The sequence below is a fragment of the Tursiops truncatus genome, chromosome 1, assembly GCF_011762595.2.
Source record: "Tursiops truncatus isolate mTurTru1 chromosome 1, mTurTru1.mat.Y, whole genome shotgun sequence".
Classification (NCBI taxonomy): Eukaryota; Metazoa; Chordata; class Mammalia; order Artiodactyla; family Delphinidae; genus Tursiops; species Tursiops truncatus.
In genome coordinates, this window is record NC_047034.1 from 155,651,772 (window position 1) to 155,667,446 (window position 15,675).

At 45.7% G+C, this 15,675-nt stretch overlaps 1 protein-coding gene across 10 annotated transcripts in view; it reads left to right on the forward strand.

The window, feature by feature from the left end:
* Positions 1–15,675, forward strand: part of KIAA0319L (KIAA0319 like) — a 122,045-nt gene that overhangs the window by 87,081 nt on the left and 19,289 nt on the right. For 6 of the 10 annotated variants that reach the window (XM_033838113.2, XM_073792133.1, XM_073792131.1 and 3 more), the window contains 8 exons: positions 1,112–1,260; positions 2,678–2,829; positions 3,197–3,335; positions 4,879–5,038; positions 10,481–10,623; positions 11,467–11,589; positions 12,321–12,411; positions 14,899–14,990. In XM_033838113.2, the coding sequence (XP_033694004.1) occupies positions 1,112–1,260; positions 2,678–2,829; positions 3,197–3,335; positions 4,879–5,038; positions 10,481–10,623; positions 11,467–11,589; positions 12,321–12,411; positions 14,899–14,990 (1,049 nt within the window). Of the gene's footprint in view, positions 1–1,111; positions 1,261–2,677; positions 2,830–3,196; positions 3,336–4,878; positions 5,039–10,480; positions 10,624–11,466; positions 11,590–11,674; positions 11,757–12,320; positions 12,412–14,898; positions 14,991–15,675 lie in introns of those variants that run through there. The other 4 variants (XM_019938135.3, XM_033838132.2, XR_004521715.2 and 1 more) reach the window with 3 other exon arrangements.

The following is a 15,675-nucleotide window of genomic DNA, read 5'->3' on the forward strand; positions in this document are numbered from 1 at the left end:
TCCAAAGGTAGCAACCATAGGACAGACTGGGTTTTTTGTTTTTGCTTTTGTTTTTGACTAGGATGTTAGAGATGGGTGGGCAGGGGCTGTAATTTGACTTGTAAAAGCACTTGACTTACGATTAGTGAATTGGATTCTAGAAATGATTTTCCTTAGCTTTCGTTTCTATCTTTTGGAGAACCTAATTTTCCTCAACCCAGCATGTTTTAATTATAACTGTTTATTGAAGATACAGCAGATAAACCTTTTAGTTGAGTTTTATTAGTGTTTACAGCAGAAATAATCCTTAGCATAGCTTCTTGGAGGAGAATCTGTTTCAAGGGGGGCTGCTAGGGTCAGGGTTATACATTTAAACAGCAAAGCAAAACAGAGCAAAACCTGGGAGTCTACAGGTTTCTCTGGTTGTCCTGCAGTGTTAAGGAAAGCTCTGAGGCATTTTGACCCTTGAACAGAAGGGCTGTCTGGTATATGTGCAGTGTTGTGCCTACATGCTGGCTCAGAGCTCGTTCACCTGCAGTGTGAGGCCACAGGGGAGAAGGAAAGATACAGGGCATCCTGGTTCCTCTGGCCCCTGTCCAGGAGCTGGAGGGAGTTTTGCCTGTAGAACTGCTAAGAAGAGGATGGTTTTTCCCTGAGAGTTCCTCTATAGCCTTGGCCCATTTCCTTTCCCTGACTTTTCAGCAAGAGGGAGTTTGGCATGTGACTAAGAAATGCATTTTGCTTCTTTTCTGGCAAGAACTGAACCAACCACTGGGCCAGAAATGCTTTTCAGAAACATCACTCTTAAATCATTCTTTTGATCAGAGACCTGCTCAGAGCACTTTCTTCCTTTTATTGGAGCAGCAAAGAGTTTGAATGTTCTAGAAGCTCTTACAAAGGATAAGGCTAGATGTGTTTGAAAGCTGGTGAATGGAATTTTCTGATCAGCAGGTAGCATGTATTTTGGGGCCAAATGACACTCTGTCCAAATGGAATATTTTTAAACATGCCCTCTCAAGGTGTGAGAAACAGTAGTTCATGTCTTAGCTGAGGCAATAATTGTCTGCTCCTGCGGGGACAGGAGAGCAGTAGACAGGTACAATTCCACCCTCTGGTTTCTCTCTTTGTCCAGGGGACCTGACGGGGTACAGCTTGAGAATGCTAACAGCAGTGTCGCCACTGTGACTGGGCTGCAAGTGGGAACCTACGTGTTCACCTTGACCGTCAAGGATGAGAGGAACCTGCAAAGCCAGAGCTCTGTGAATGTCATTGTCAAAGAAGGTACCTCACTGCCTTGGGTTGGTGCAGCAGCCTCTGGGCCAGATAACTGAAGAATGCATCATCTCTTGTTTGGTTGCAGAAACTGATTAGAGACAAAGTAGGGAAGGAAGTTAGAGGTTAGGGTAGCTCTTAGTTGCTTTTCTACAACAGCCTTTGAGTGAGCGACTTTTAAGGTGAATTTTAACTTCTTGCTTTCCCTCCCTTCCTTCTCAGTTGAATAGGGAGAGAATTAAGGTTTTTTTCCTTTGTATTTTTTTAAAAATAAATAAATTAATTTATTTTTGGCTGCCATGGGTCTTCGTTGCTGCCTGCGGGCTTTCTCTAGTTGTGGCCAGCGGGGGCTACTCTTCGTTGCAGTGCGTGGGCTTCTCACTGCTGTGGCTTCTCTTGCTGCGGAGCACAGGCTCTTGGCACGCGGGCTTCAGTAGTTGTGGCACTCGGGCTCAGTAGTTTTGGGTCGCAGGCTCTAGAGCACAGGCTCAGTAGTTGTGGCGCACGGGTTTAGTTGCTCTGTGGCATGTGAGATCTTCTCGGACCAGGGCTCGAACCCACGTCCCCTGCATTGGTAGGCGGATTCTTAACCACTGCGCCACCAGGGAAGCCCTGCATTTTTATTTTGCCTCTGCTGCTAGGGTTTCTATGACTCTCCTGCTAGCTACAGTGACACCTGCTGTCAGACCTTAGAATGACTGCCCTGCACTGGAGCTTCCCATGCTCATCCTAGGAGCCTGCACGCTGAGGCCAACTTGAGCAAAAGTGGATTGGCCTTGCTCTGGTTTGCAGGCACAGTGATCAGTGATGGTCTTAGGAGAGGTCTATAAGCTGATGGTAGGAAAAACTATCAGATATGCAGGGGATCCCCAAACACAGTATACTGAACTCAGTGAGTAGAGAGCACACACTGAGTAAACAAAGCTGCAGGTGGGGCCCAGAATAAGAAAAGTGTCTCTCTTCTTTTTCTCTATTAAAGTGCTAAGGAAGAAGTCAAGAAAGATGTTCAGAGAATAACATTTTCAGCCATATTTTGAAGATAATTTGTGATATCAGCTGATGAAACCTGAACTTCAGGGCTTTAATCCACTTTAGGCCTTCGTTTCCAATCATCATATATCCCCAATCAGAGAAATGGATTCCTTTGCGGGAGGCTGCTATGAGAATGCAAGAGGAAACTATACTTGTCCCCTCTACTGTACTGGTGTCAGGGGAACATTTCCCTGGGTGGGAATGGAGCCTCAGGACCTGTGGCACTGGTGGCGTTAGCTCTACACTGTTAGTTGTTGGCATGGGCATGGATAAGCACTTAAAACAGTTCTCCATTTAAGATAATTTTGAAGTTTAATTTCCTTATAAGCATCACGAGAAGCATTTCTTCTTTTTCTGAATGTTACATTTTTTTCCATGGTTTCTCTTTGTTTAGAAATGAACAAACCACCTATAGCCAAAATAACTGGGAATGTGGTAATTACCTTGCCCACAGACACGGCAGAGCTGGACGGCTCCAAGTCCTCAGATGACAAGGGAATAGTCAGCTACCTCTGGACTCGAGACGAGGGGAGCCCAGCTGCAGGGGTGAGTGTGCCAGCAGCTGGAGAGCTACACAGGTCATGGTGGTGCGGTGAGGAGAGGAGACTGGGCTAAACACTCCAGTACCTGTTTTAACCAAGCGGTCTCTTATGTCAAACCTGGATTGTGCTCTGAAATCCAGGGAGGTCAGATGACTTGCTTAGGGTCACCCCTCAAGCTAGTGTGGAACAGAATGTGATTCTTTTCCCTGATCCTGGTTGCTGTGGGCTGTAGTGCCATCACAGAGCAGGAACTGCCCCGAGTCAAAGCCGTCTAGCCCAGAGGGGACTTCGTTATGACAGACACAACAGCTGACTCCACGGAAGGAGTGTGGTTTTGTTCTGCCGTATAGCCATGTCGTTCAACCCCACAGGAGGTGTTAAATCACTCTGACCACCGCCCTGTCCTCTTTCTTTCCAACCTGGTTGAGGGAACCTACGCATTTCACCTGAAAGTGACTGATGCGAAGGGTGAGAGTGACACAGACCGGACCACTGTGGAGGTGAAACCTGGTGAGTTCACTTACTGAGGAGTCGGGGTGGAATTCCTGGATCAGCCTAGCAGGGCCTCGATCTTGAGACCCTTCCCCCAGCATGGACAGAGCCAGATGGCATATCCAGCTTTAAAAAAATCTAGAACCCCCAAGCTAAGAACTCCTTAGAGACTTTCTGTTCCAACAAGACCTCTCCTACCCACGCAGAAATATGGACCTCCCCCTACTTAGCTCAGATGGAGAAACAGAAACTCAGAGAGGGCAGGGCTTGCTCAGCTTCACACAGCAGTTGTGTCAGAGCCAGGCCTTTGGGCCCCTACTCCAGCACTTTCTCCTCTGTGTGTGACTGATAAAAGAGGGCCCAGGGTGCTTTGGGAATCTGAGCACAGGAATAACTTGAGTCGTGGTGTCTTATCAGCACCCATCTGCAGAAAATGATTTATTTTTGTAAGTTGAGCCTCAGGCTTTATCTGACAACCCCCAGGGAAGGTAAAGTAACTGGCATCCTTTACATTTTTAAGATTTGCAGAAATAAAATTTCTTTCTTAAATAGAACCATGTTTTTGTTTTGTATCAAGGCTAATTTGGTAATAGGGAGGCAGTGAGTACAGGGTGGGGTAGAGCTTTATAAATTCCTGAACAACTGATGAGAAGGTATTAACTTTAAACCTACTCTTTATTATCTAGGCCAAGCTAATGTACAGATGTCTTAGACAGGAAGGGATCTTGGCAGGTCTTCCAGTCCTTGTCCTACCTCTGAAGGACAACAGCCAAGACACTATAAAGTCTCTTCTGTGTTTAAAATCAGATCACAGATAGTCTACTAATTATATAAATTAGACATCAGGACAGGCAAGTGGTGCATCCAAGTATGTGAATAGGTATTCTGAGTAGTCACTCTTAACTTGGCAAGTGTAGAATAGTCTTTAGGACATAATCAAAAGTGTAAAGCACAGTGGTCTTAGAGTTCTAGAGTTGTAAAAACATCGTCCGGCTGTGATGTTGTTTTAAGGAAATCCTTGTTTCTTGGCTGCCTGTATTTCCTTTGTGTTTATGGTTTTCAACACTGTAGGGCAGATGCATTCCCATAAGATTGTTGAGATGGAAAATATCCCTCCCATTGTTGTAAACAAAGTACAGCAAGTTACTGAAAATCAGGTTGGATCAGGAGAGATCGCTAGCTACCTGCCGCTTGGCCTGGAGAGTTCAGCAAAGCCAACTGGGCAGAGACTTCTAAAACAAACCTTCAAGTGTTTCTCTGTTCCCCACTTCCTTCACTAAACCCCATCACTTCGGCCTGGTCCCCAGCACATGTGTGGTAATTGCCAGGTTGGTGTAGAGACCAGGAGTGCTTCTGAAGCTCTCCAAGCCAGCCCCAGATTGCTGGGGACCAGGACAAAGCAATGGGGAATTCACTATTGTGCCTTTCCATTTTTAAGGAGGGCAGTTGCATTTCTGAATGCTCTCACCACATTCTCTCCTGGGCCAAAGCACATGCACAGTGGCAGGTCTATGTTAACTCTCCTACTTCTAAAGCCATGACTGATCCACATGCTTTCCAGATCCCAGGAAAAACAACCTGGTGGAGATCATCTTGGATGTCAACGTCAGTCAGCTAACTGAGAGGCTGAAGGGGATGTTCATCCGCCAGATTGGGGTCCTCCTGGGGGTGCTGGATTCCGACATCATTGTGCAAAAGATTCAGCCGTACACGGAGCAGAGGTAGCTGGGCAATGAATGGGGGGAGAAAAGGAAAGACCAGGGGGTCCCCTGGACTTCTTGACTGAGCTGAGAAATAGTGTGGGTAGGTAGAGAAGGGTGGGCTCTCTGACCAGGAACCACTCATGGTGTTCATTTTTTTTTTTTTGGCGGTACACGGGCTCTCACTGTTGTGGCCTCTCCTGTTGCGGAGCACAGGCTCCGGACGCGCAGGCTCAGCGGCCATGGCTCACGGGCCCAGCCGCTCCGCAGCATGTGGGATCTTCCCGGACCGGGGCACGAACCCGTGTCTCCTGCATCGGCAGGTGGACTCTCAACCACTGCGCCACCAGGGAAGCCCAGTGTTCATTTTTTTAATGAAGAAGAAATGTACTCTTCTAGTACAGGTAATGGGCTGTGTACTAGACACTGCAGCAGGGTGCAAGGTCAGAAGAGGCCTATGATGTTTGAAGACCATAGTCTAGTAGGGGAGGTAATCAAGTTAACATATAGCATCAGTACAGGGTGGATTTGACAGAATAAGTGCTATTGTGAGCAGATAGTGTAGGGGGTCCTCAGAGAAAGAGAACCAGGCATGGCTTTCTTGACCTAAGCAAAGCCATTTTTGGCCTAAGCCATTTTGTGATCTAAGCCTGGCCACAGTACTTGCCCTTGAACAGGTCTCAGTAATGAATGATCTTAAGGGGAAAAAAAGAAGTCAGGAACAGGGAGTTCCCTGGTGGCTTAGTGGTTAGGATTCCAGGCTTTCACTGCCTTGGCCTGGGTTCAATCCCTGGTCGGGGAACTGAGGTCCCACGAGCCGCATGGTGTGGCCAAAACAAAACAAAAAGGAATGCAGGAACAAATGACTCTTTTCAGGCAAGAGAAGTAACAATAGCAAAAATAGTAAATCAGTTGTAAAGACTCCCAGTTCTGTTTCAGTGGTAAAGGTAGCCTGAAGTACTTGACAACCAGATCAACTGGAACCTAAGGAATGATGATATCGACCTTTTCTGACCCTCATGACCCTCAGCTAAAGCTTGGACTCTGTTGACTTTTGTCCCAATTCTGTGCTGAATTCTCCTCTGCTCAAGCCCCTTCACGAATATGCACGTACCCTGAGCTTAAAGCTTCCGCAGTTTTGCTGCTCGCGGAGACACTGCTTTGAGAAAGATCCCAGTGTTCTCCTTACTTGCCACAAGTGATAAAAGTCTTCCTTCTCCTCGTTCTTGACTTGGCTGTGTCTTTTGGCTCAACACCACGTAGAGAACCCAGTTTTCAGGTAACACAATCATGGAGACACAGGCAAGGGCGATTAATTCTTCCAGGAGGGTTGAGGTAGTCCAAAGATTTTCCAGAAGTAAAACTTGCCCTGATGAAGCATAGAAGGACTAGGAGGAAATTCAGAATAGGGGAACAGCATGAGCAATGGTCCTGTGGTATGAAAGTATGGAGTTTCCTCTGGAAGAAGTCCTTGGGTTCAGAGCATTTACCGGGCCCTAGGATATGGGGGACAATAAGGCTGGCTCTGTAGACTGAGAACAGTCATAAGCAAGCCAAGCAGTTTAGTGTTAATACTTCGGATAGGAGGACTCAAGTTAGTTGGTTTTATATGTGTGAATTTTTTGTTTTGTTTTGTTTTTGAAGCAAGGATATTAGATTTTTTTTTTCCTTAGGGAGATAGGTAGTGTGGAGGCTAGACTAAAATAGGGAGAGATCAGGACATCCCTTGCAGTCCATTTGTTAAGACACCGCGCTTCCACTGCAGGGAGTGCAGGTTCAATCCCTGGTCTTGGGAACTAAGATCCCGCATGGCACACAGAGGGGAACTAAGATCCCACAGGCTGCACGGCTCGGCCAAAAAAAAAACAGTAGGGAGAGACCAAAGGCTGGGAGACCAATCAGGACGCTTTTGGACTAGTCTAGTAAAAAAGGTGATAACACCTGAATTGAGGTAGTGGTGGTGGAAATGGCAGAAGAGAAGAGGAAATTAAAAGAAATTCAGAGGTAAATCAGTAGGACTCGGTGACCTTTGGGGAATGAAGGTGAGTGAGCCATCAAGTATGAGGATTTTTGCTTGGATGCCTAGATAGATGGTGAATGCCATTAACTGAGATTAGGGATCCAGTTTCAAAGAAAAGATAATGAGTTCAGTTCTGACTGTTGAATTTGGCGTATCTTATGGGTTACATAGGGACAGGTAGTAGCACATATAGGCTGGAACTTGAGGTGGAAGGGAAGGCCTGAGATAGGGAGTCACTACATACAGGCAGGCTTTAAGGCCATGAGGATGGATGAGTCGCACTGGGAGAGTGTCAAGAGGGTTGAGGAGAGAGCTCTGGAGAACGTCAATATTTAAGGGGGAGGCAAGGAAAGAAGGGCCAGCAAAGGAAACTAAGAAACAGCCGTCAGAGAGATGCGAGGAAAACCAGGTGGGAGCTGTCTGCTGGAAGTTAAGGGACAAGCTGGCAGTAAGGGGCGCTGCCAAAGGATTCAGGTGCTATAGAGACAGGTGTGGTGAGCACGCAAAACAGGCTTTTGGGTTTCTAATTAGTAAGATCATCAGAACTATAGTGAGATCATTTTACTTAGATGCTGGGAGAAAATTTTTTTCATAGTTTGAGGATGCAGAGGTGGTAAGTATAATGCCTCTTTGAAGAGGCTGGTGTTGAAAACAGTATGGGAGACAAGCTCAGAAGAACACCTTTTAAAGATAGGAAATACTTGAACATTTTTATAGACTGAGGGGAAGGTGCAGAGGAAAGGTAGATGGTGGAGATTGGGGAGGCGGGTTATAAATGGAGGTAGGTCTGGGGCGCTGGCTGTGGGCAGAGCAGGAGACCACTTTCCCTGGAGGCAGGAGGAAAGGAGGGAAGATGTGCTATTATGGGTGAATTTAGAAGTAGAGAAGGATGAAATTTGAGAGTATTGGTACCAACGTCCTGTTTTTTCTCTGAAACTGGAGGCAAGGCCATCTGCTTTGAGAAGGTGAGAATGAGGTGGGCAGTCTGAGGAAAGTGGTAAAGGTTGAGAACAGCAGCTCCAGGAAAGGATGCTGGCTTTGAGCAATATTGGAGTCTCAACCAAGGTTAGAGACATGAGGTGAGAGTAGCGATTCCCAACTCCAGCTGCATAATAGTATCACCTGGAGCTTTTATGAACATATCATTACCCAAGCCTCACCCCCACATGATTATGATTATGATTATGATTCATTTGGTCTGGAGTGAGGTCTGGGCACCTAAAATTTTAAAACTCCCCAGGTGAATCTAATATGCAGTCAGGGTTCAGTGGGTCAGAGACAGCATGATGATTAGGACTTTCTTTTTAACCTCTGCTCAGCAGCCTGGGAATAGGAAAAGGGAAGGTGGCTGCTGGGATCCATCAAGCTGGTGGGAATTGTCTGGGACAAAGCCCTGGAAGACACTAGCGAGAGTGCGGGTAAGAGCATTGCGGAAGGGTTTGCTTGCGTACTTGCCGTCACTGCCTCTGGGACACGAGGAAGAGAGACGCATCACAGTGACTCTGGGTTTCTGGCTTGGCCTAGATTGGCTTAGCTGAGGAATTCAGGAGGAGGATATGATTGCAGGGAGATAGTGTATTACAATGGGAAGGAGCATGGGCCTCACACCAGGCAGTCCTGGCTTCTGAGCCCTGCTCTGTTAGTGGCAGCTTTGCGACAGTGGGCAGATTATTGCACCTCTCCGAACCCGTTCTTCACTTATAAAAACGCTAGCACCCATGTTATAGGGGTGTTGAAGGTTACATAAGATAATGTTTGTGTAGTCTCTAACACGTAATGAGTTAGTGATTATTATAGGTTTATTTTGGAACATGTTGGATTTGAGATGCCTGTGGATGATCTGGTATAGATACTCTAGCAAGCATTTGCAGATACAGATTTGGTCACTCAGGAGGGACATAGGGAGAGGAGACAAAGATTTGACGGTTATTTGTATATAGACAGAAATTGAAACTGTAAGCATGAATTAGGTAACTAGGAGAAAATATGAGAAATGACCACAGATTTCTTTAAATTAATTTTTATTGAAGTATAGTTGCTTTACAATGTTGTGTTAGTTTCTGCTGTACAGCAAAGTGAAGCAGTTATACAAATACATATATCCACTCTTTTTTGGATTTCCTTCCCATTTAGGTCACCACAGAACAGTAGAGTTCCCTGTGCTATATAGTAGGTTCTCATTAGTTATCTATTTTATGTATAGTAGTATATGTATGAGAAATGACCACAAATCTTTTATGGAAGAGGTTTGTTTCTTGATTCTGGAGTTTATAATACCCCATCGTTAGCCTCACTATGCAGCAAGCGTTGAAAAGGCTTTTAGGACAGGGCTTCCCAAACTTTCATGTCAGGTCACCCAGAGAAAATGATGCTGTTTATATGGCACTTGGGGATAAATAGACAGTTATACTGGAAGCAGCTGGTCCAGGGCCTCTGGGATACCCAGGTCCCACCCAGCCACCCTGTGTGCTGTGGGGATCAATACCTGGGGCTCACCTATAAACCCAATGTGACCCACTGATTGGGAAAGTTCAGTTTGTGAGACTAACACGGAGTCACGAAGCAGGCTGCCAAAAATGGAGGCCAAGGCAGAGAGAACAGATTTTGTGCCACCCAGAAGTGAGTTCAGACATGGTCTACCTTGGCCAGAGTTGACGGTCAGAAAACAAACAGATTCTGGGCCTAGAATAACGTAATCTTGCACTGGCCACACCATTGTGTGGGGTCTTTATTGTTGCTGTCATAGTAATGATCGTTTTGGCTATGTTTTGACCTACGGATAATGCTTTGATGCTGTCCAACAATTTATATTTTACAAAGCACTGTGGTTTGTCTCATAGATAACCCAGGCACAAACCCAACAGCACCACACTCTTAGCTGTTAAAAGGCTGACAGGGCTTCCCTGGTGGCACAGTGGTTGAGGGTCCGCCTGCCGATGCGGGGGACGCGGGTTTGTGTCCCGGTCCGGGAGGATCCCCCGTGCCGTGGAATGGCTGCGCCCGTGAGCCATGGCTGCTGAGCCTGCGCGTCCGGAGCCGGTTGCTCCGCGGCGGGAGGGGCTGACAGCAGGGATGTACCCATAACCAAATCCCCATTTTTCTGGCCTCCAGTTAGCTTTTGGAATAGGTCTTCTTGTTAGTTGGGGCAGCTTAGGCCTTTTCTAAAAGCATAGGCTTTAGAGTCAGACATATCAGTTGGGATCTGGCTCTGCCATAATTAACTGTGTGACCTTGGGCAAGTTACTTAACCCCTCTGAGCCCCAGTGTTGTCCTCTGTAGAATGGAGATGATGCTGATAACCCCTTTCTCACGGGCTTCCTGTGAGTGAATGTGTATAACACTTAGCACAGGGTCTGGCACAAACAGAAGGTACTTAGCAAATGATAGCTGCTGCTATCGTGTTGACAGCTTCAGCTCGTTCATACTGTTCCATGTCTCTGCAGCACCAAGATGGTATTTTTTGTTCAAAATGAGCCTCCTCACCAGATCTTCAAAGGCCATGAGGTGGCAGTGATGCTCAAGAGTGAGCTGCGGAAGCAAAAGGCAGACTTTCTGATATTCAGAGCCCTGGAAATCAATACTGTCAGTGAGTAATTCTGGGAAGTTGGGAATGAGAGTCCACCCAGTGTCCACAGCTCACCTGTCAGTCCCTGCTGTCCTTGGGCTTCATTTCCTCTTCTCTGGGAACAAGGAGATAATCACTTTCCTCAACTACCATTTTTTCTTGAAAGAGTCTCCACTCATTGCAGAGCTTCTTAACCTTCCATGGGCCCCTGAGATAGCATTCAGAGGGGCTGTGAGTTTGAATGGGAAAAAAATTACATCTTTATTTTCACAAACCTCTAACTGAAATTTATTGTTTTCCTCAATCATGAAGGTAGGCAAGAAACTACAGTTAGTATTAACAGAACATGTGACTTTAAGGCAATAGAAATCTCAGATAATTTTGTATCATACTACATAATGAAATAGCATTTTTACTCATCACCACTTCAAAATTATGACAGTTGTTAGACACACTTCTAGATCTTGTTACTTAATAATTTAATAAAGACGCACATATTAAAGTTCTGTATTCTTAAATACTTCAAAAACATGTATAGTATAATTGCCTTCCTTTGTCATACTATGTTTTATTTCGGCAGTTATTCAGAGAAGGGGGTCTGTGGGACATGAAAGATTAAGAACTGCTGATATGGAGAAACAGCAAGTAAAAACAGTCTGGAGCCTTTCTAACTGCTCCAGTTTTATCCATGATGATAATAATGGGCACTGTGTCCAGCTATAAAGGTTCTTGGGGCAGGTCTCCAGGAAATGTCGTCACAGGCCATTGAGCAGGGGATCCCTTCGTATCTTCATGGGCACTGGAATTTGGTCAACCCCCGGCTCTGACGCCCCTTGACTTTTTTCCCTTTCCTGCTACTTTCAGCATGCCAGTTGAACTGTTCTGACCATGGCCACTGTGATTCATTCACCAAACGCTGTATCTGTGACCCTTTTTGGATGGAGAATTTCATCAAGGTGCAGCTGAGGGATGGAGATAGCAACTGTGGTGAGTTTTCTGCTTGGAACTGTGCCAGCTGGTTTGGCGTTGAGTGTGGCTCTGAGTTGAGTGGGTGGGTGTTGGTGTTTCCAAGGCAGATGAGCAACGAGGAGAAGAACTTTGTGTATTTTCTGTTTGCAGAGGACGTTTACTTCCTTCCTCCACACTTGCTCAAGGTTAGAGGAAAGCTCTGAAGCAGTTTTTTGTTTTTGGTTTTGTTTTTGTTTGGCCTCCCAGCACAGCTTGCGGGATCTTAGTCGCTTAGTTCCCCGACCATGGATTGAACCTGGGCCCTGGCAGTGAAAGCGCCGAGTCCTAACCACTGGACTGCCAGGGAACTCCCCTGAAGCAGTTGTTTAAGAAGAAACAAGCTTAAATCAGACCAACTACAAAATGCAGCCTAAATCAGACGAGCCGCAAGGCCTCCTGTCTTTTTGGAGTGCCTGTGTACTCTGGCCCCAGGGAAGCCCGTAGGTTTCCATTCCCCCCTTTCCCTCTGTTAAAGCTCCTTACAGCCTGCCCCACTTCCCCAGGATCTCAGAGCACCAGCTAGAAAACAGGGGCAATTCATAAGGTTTAAAGTTTCAGCTGCCTTTAACTCCAAGGTCTCACCTTCCCTGGGCAGCCCGAGGGGCCTTCTTGTTTACAGAGCGAAGCCATCTCCTACCCAAGGTGGGCAGCCCAGACCTCCCTTCTAGCCTCTTTTTTCACTGCCCTTAATATTTTGTTTCTCTTGGCAGAGTGGAGCGTGTTATATGTTATCATTGCTTCCTTTGTCATTGTTGTTGCCTTGGGAATCCTCTCCTGGACTGTAATCTGTTGTTGTAAGAGGTAAGATGGACTTTCCCTGGAAATTTGTTCGTGCTTCTAATTACATATTTATTCATTAGAGAGGTATCTGGCACCTTCTGTATTGAGGGCGCTGAGTCCTGGGTTTCTTCCCTTCCCGTCGCTGTTACATGCCATGGCCCACCCACGGCATGCACAGAAAAGTTCTCCTTACCTCTGACACTCCTGAGGGCAGAAGCACACTCCTGTAGGCTGAGTGGCTGTCACTGCAGTGATTTGCCACCTGGAAAACGTGGCTGTGGCTGGAGTGGGAGTGGGAGGGCCTGGGGTGTGGACCTGGCTCTTATCTCTAGGGTGTGTGGCCTTTAATACTCCACACCTCAGCCTCACCACCTTAGCACATGGGTTCTTTTTTTTTTAAATTGGGGTATAGTTGCTTTACATTGTTGTGTTAGTTTCTGCTGTACAGCAAAGTGAATCAACTTTATGAATACATATACCCCCTCTTTTCTGGATTTCCTTCCTGTTTAGGTCACCACAGAGCATTAAGTAAAGTTCCCTGTGCTGTACAGCAGGTTCTCATTAGTTATCTATTTTATACATATTAGTGTATATATGTCGATCCCAATCTCCCAATTCATCCCACCACTCCTTTCCCCCCTTGGTGTCCATATGTTTGTTCTCTACGTCTGTGTCTCTGTTTCTGCCTTGCAAACAGGTTCATCTGTACCATTTTTCTAAATTCCACATATGTGCGTTAATATACGATATTTGTTTTTCTCTTTCTGACTTACCTCACTCTGTATGACAGTCTCTAGGTCCATCCACATCTCTACAAATGACCCAGTTTGGTTCCTTTTTATGGCTGAGTAATATTCCATTGTATATATGTACCACATCTTCTTTATCCATTCATCTGTCGTTGGACATTTAGGTTGCTTCCATGACCTGGCTATTGTAAATAGAGCTGCAATGAACATTGGAATGCCTGTGTCTTTTTGAATTATGGTTTTCTCAGGGTATATGCCCAGTAGTGGGATTGCTGGGTTGTGTGGTAATTCTATTTTTAGTTTTTTAAGGAACCTCCATACTGTTTTCCATAGTGGCTGTATCAATTTACATTCCCACCAACAGTGCAAGAGGGATCCCTTTCTCCACACCCTCTCCAGAATTTGTTGTTTGTAGATTTTCTGATGATGCCCATTCTGACTGGTGTGAGGTGATACCTCATTGTAGTTTTGATTTGCATTTCTCTAATGACTAGTGATGTTGAGCATCTTTTCATGTGCTTCTTGGCCATCTGTATGTCTTCTTTGGAGAAATGTCTATTTAGGTCTTCTGCCCATTTTTTTGATTGGGTTTTTTTTTTTTTTTTTTTTGATATTGAGCTGCATGAGCCGTTTGTGTATTTTGGAGATTAATCCTTTGTCCGTTGCTCCATTTGCAAATATTTTCTCCCATTCTGAGGGTTGTCTTTTTGTCTTGTTTATGGTTTCCTTTGCTGTGCAAAAGCTTTTAAGTTTCATTAGGTCCCATCTGTTTATTTTTGTTTTCATTTTCATTACTTTGGGAGGTGGGTCAAAAAAGATCTTGCTGTGATTTATGTCCAAGAGTGTTCTTCCTATGTTTTTCTCTAAGAGTTTTGTAGTGTCTCGTCTTACATTTAGGTGTTTAATCCATTTTGAGTTTATTTTTGTGTATGGTGTTAGGGAGTGTTCTGATTTCATTCTTTTACATGTAGCTGTGGCACATGGGTTCTTAATTTGTTTGCCTTCTTTCAGTTTGGGATTCTCATGTGTATATGTTTTTATGTAATTGTAGACTTAGGTTAGTCATGATTAAGTCTTTCAGGTTTTTTCATTTAGTCTTCCTATCTAGTCTTATAATATTTAATGGTAACATTTATTGTGTTTTTAATTATTAATAATAAGTATCATTTCTATGTTTACTGTGTACCAAGCGAAAATGTATAAAATGTGTATAACATTTTATACATTTTATAGGTAATATCTTTTTTAATATGCATAACAACCTTTTCTCAGGAAAATGACATTTTCCATGGACACACAGTTAATAAGTGGCAGAACTGAGATTCAACCTGCAATATAATCTCACAATAAAACTTAGAAAATTAAAAGAATTTTTTAAAATTCCCACCAGCCTAAGACAACCACCATTAACAAGGTTTTGCTGGTTTAATGCTTTCCTCCACCCTATACCCTTCCAGCATAGGAGCGTCATTTTATTTACATTTTTAACCCATCTATCCTTCCTTCATTGCCACTGTGGAGTGGTGAGTCCATGCTAAAATGATAATGTTTCCTTTACCTTTTCCCAAATCGGTGAGGACTATTTGAATAACAAATCCCAGTTGCTGCCTTTCCCAGCTGAGGAAGAAGGAAAAGCATCCCTTCCTTTAAGCAGCGTCCCCCAAGGCAGGGCTCTGCCTGCAGTCTGGCTGCCGCCCTGTGGTGGGCTACCTGTGCCTCACACAGAACCTCTTCCTGAGCGGGGGATTGTGTTTTTCAGACAAAAAGGAAAACCTAAGAGGAAAAGCAAGTACAGGATCCTGGATGCCACGGATCAGGAAAGCCTGGAACTGAAGCCAACGTCCCGAGCAGGTAGTGGCCCCGGGAACTGGGAACCGGGGGTGTCTAGGTTGGTGCGCTCTCCCTGAAGAGCCACCACCATCACAGTCCCTCCTAAGTGTGTTTTTGTTGGCGGCTCTTTGTGCTGGAAAAGCATCTTGTCCCGTCCCTGATGAGGGCTCAGGGTCGGCTTTGCCTACTGGACAAGCTCGGACCCCAGGGCTCACTTCTTAGTGGTCCTTTGACTGTGCCGAGGGGCTCAGCCCCTTGCTTTCCTTTGCCTGCTCGTTCCCCTCAGGGTTCCTGCCTGGAGTTCAGCTTTTCAAGCTGTCCCTGTAGTCAGGCTCAGGGACCTTGGTCTCTTATTCCTCATCAGTCTGTCCTTTCTGGGCAGACAAGGTGAGGCCACGAAGAGATCAAAGCCAGCGTCTGCCAGCTGGCCTCCTTGCCGCCAGCCATCCTCTCCCATCTTCCTCTCTCCAGTATTTGTCAGGTAGATCCACAGGCTCCCTCATTGTCTTAGAGCAGGTGGAGGGCAGCTCCCCTGCTGGCTCCAGGTGCACTGCGCTCATCTGTCAGAGAATTTCCAGCTGCACAAGCATTAAGACGGCTTTCAGTGATGGGGCTCGGAGGGCCAGGGTGGGTAGCAGGCCCTCCGTCCTTGTCTGGACTAGGTCATTGGTGAGGTTCCCATTCATCATGGACGCCACAGGATAGG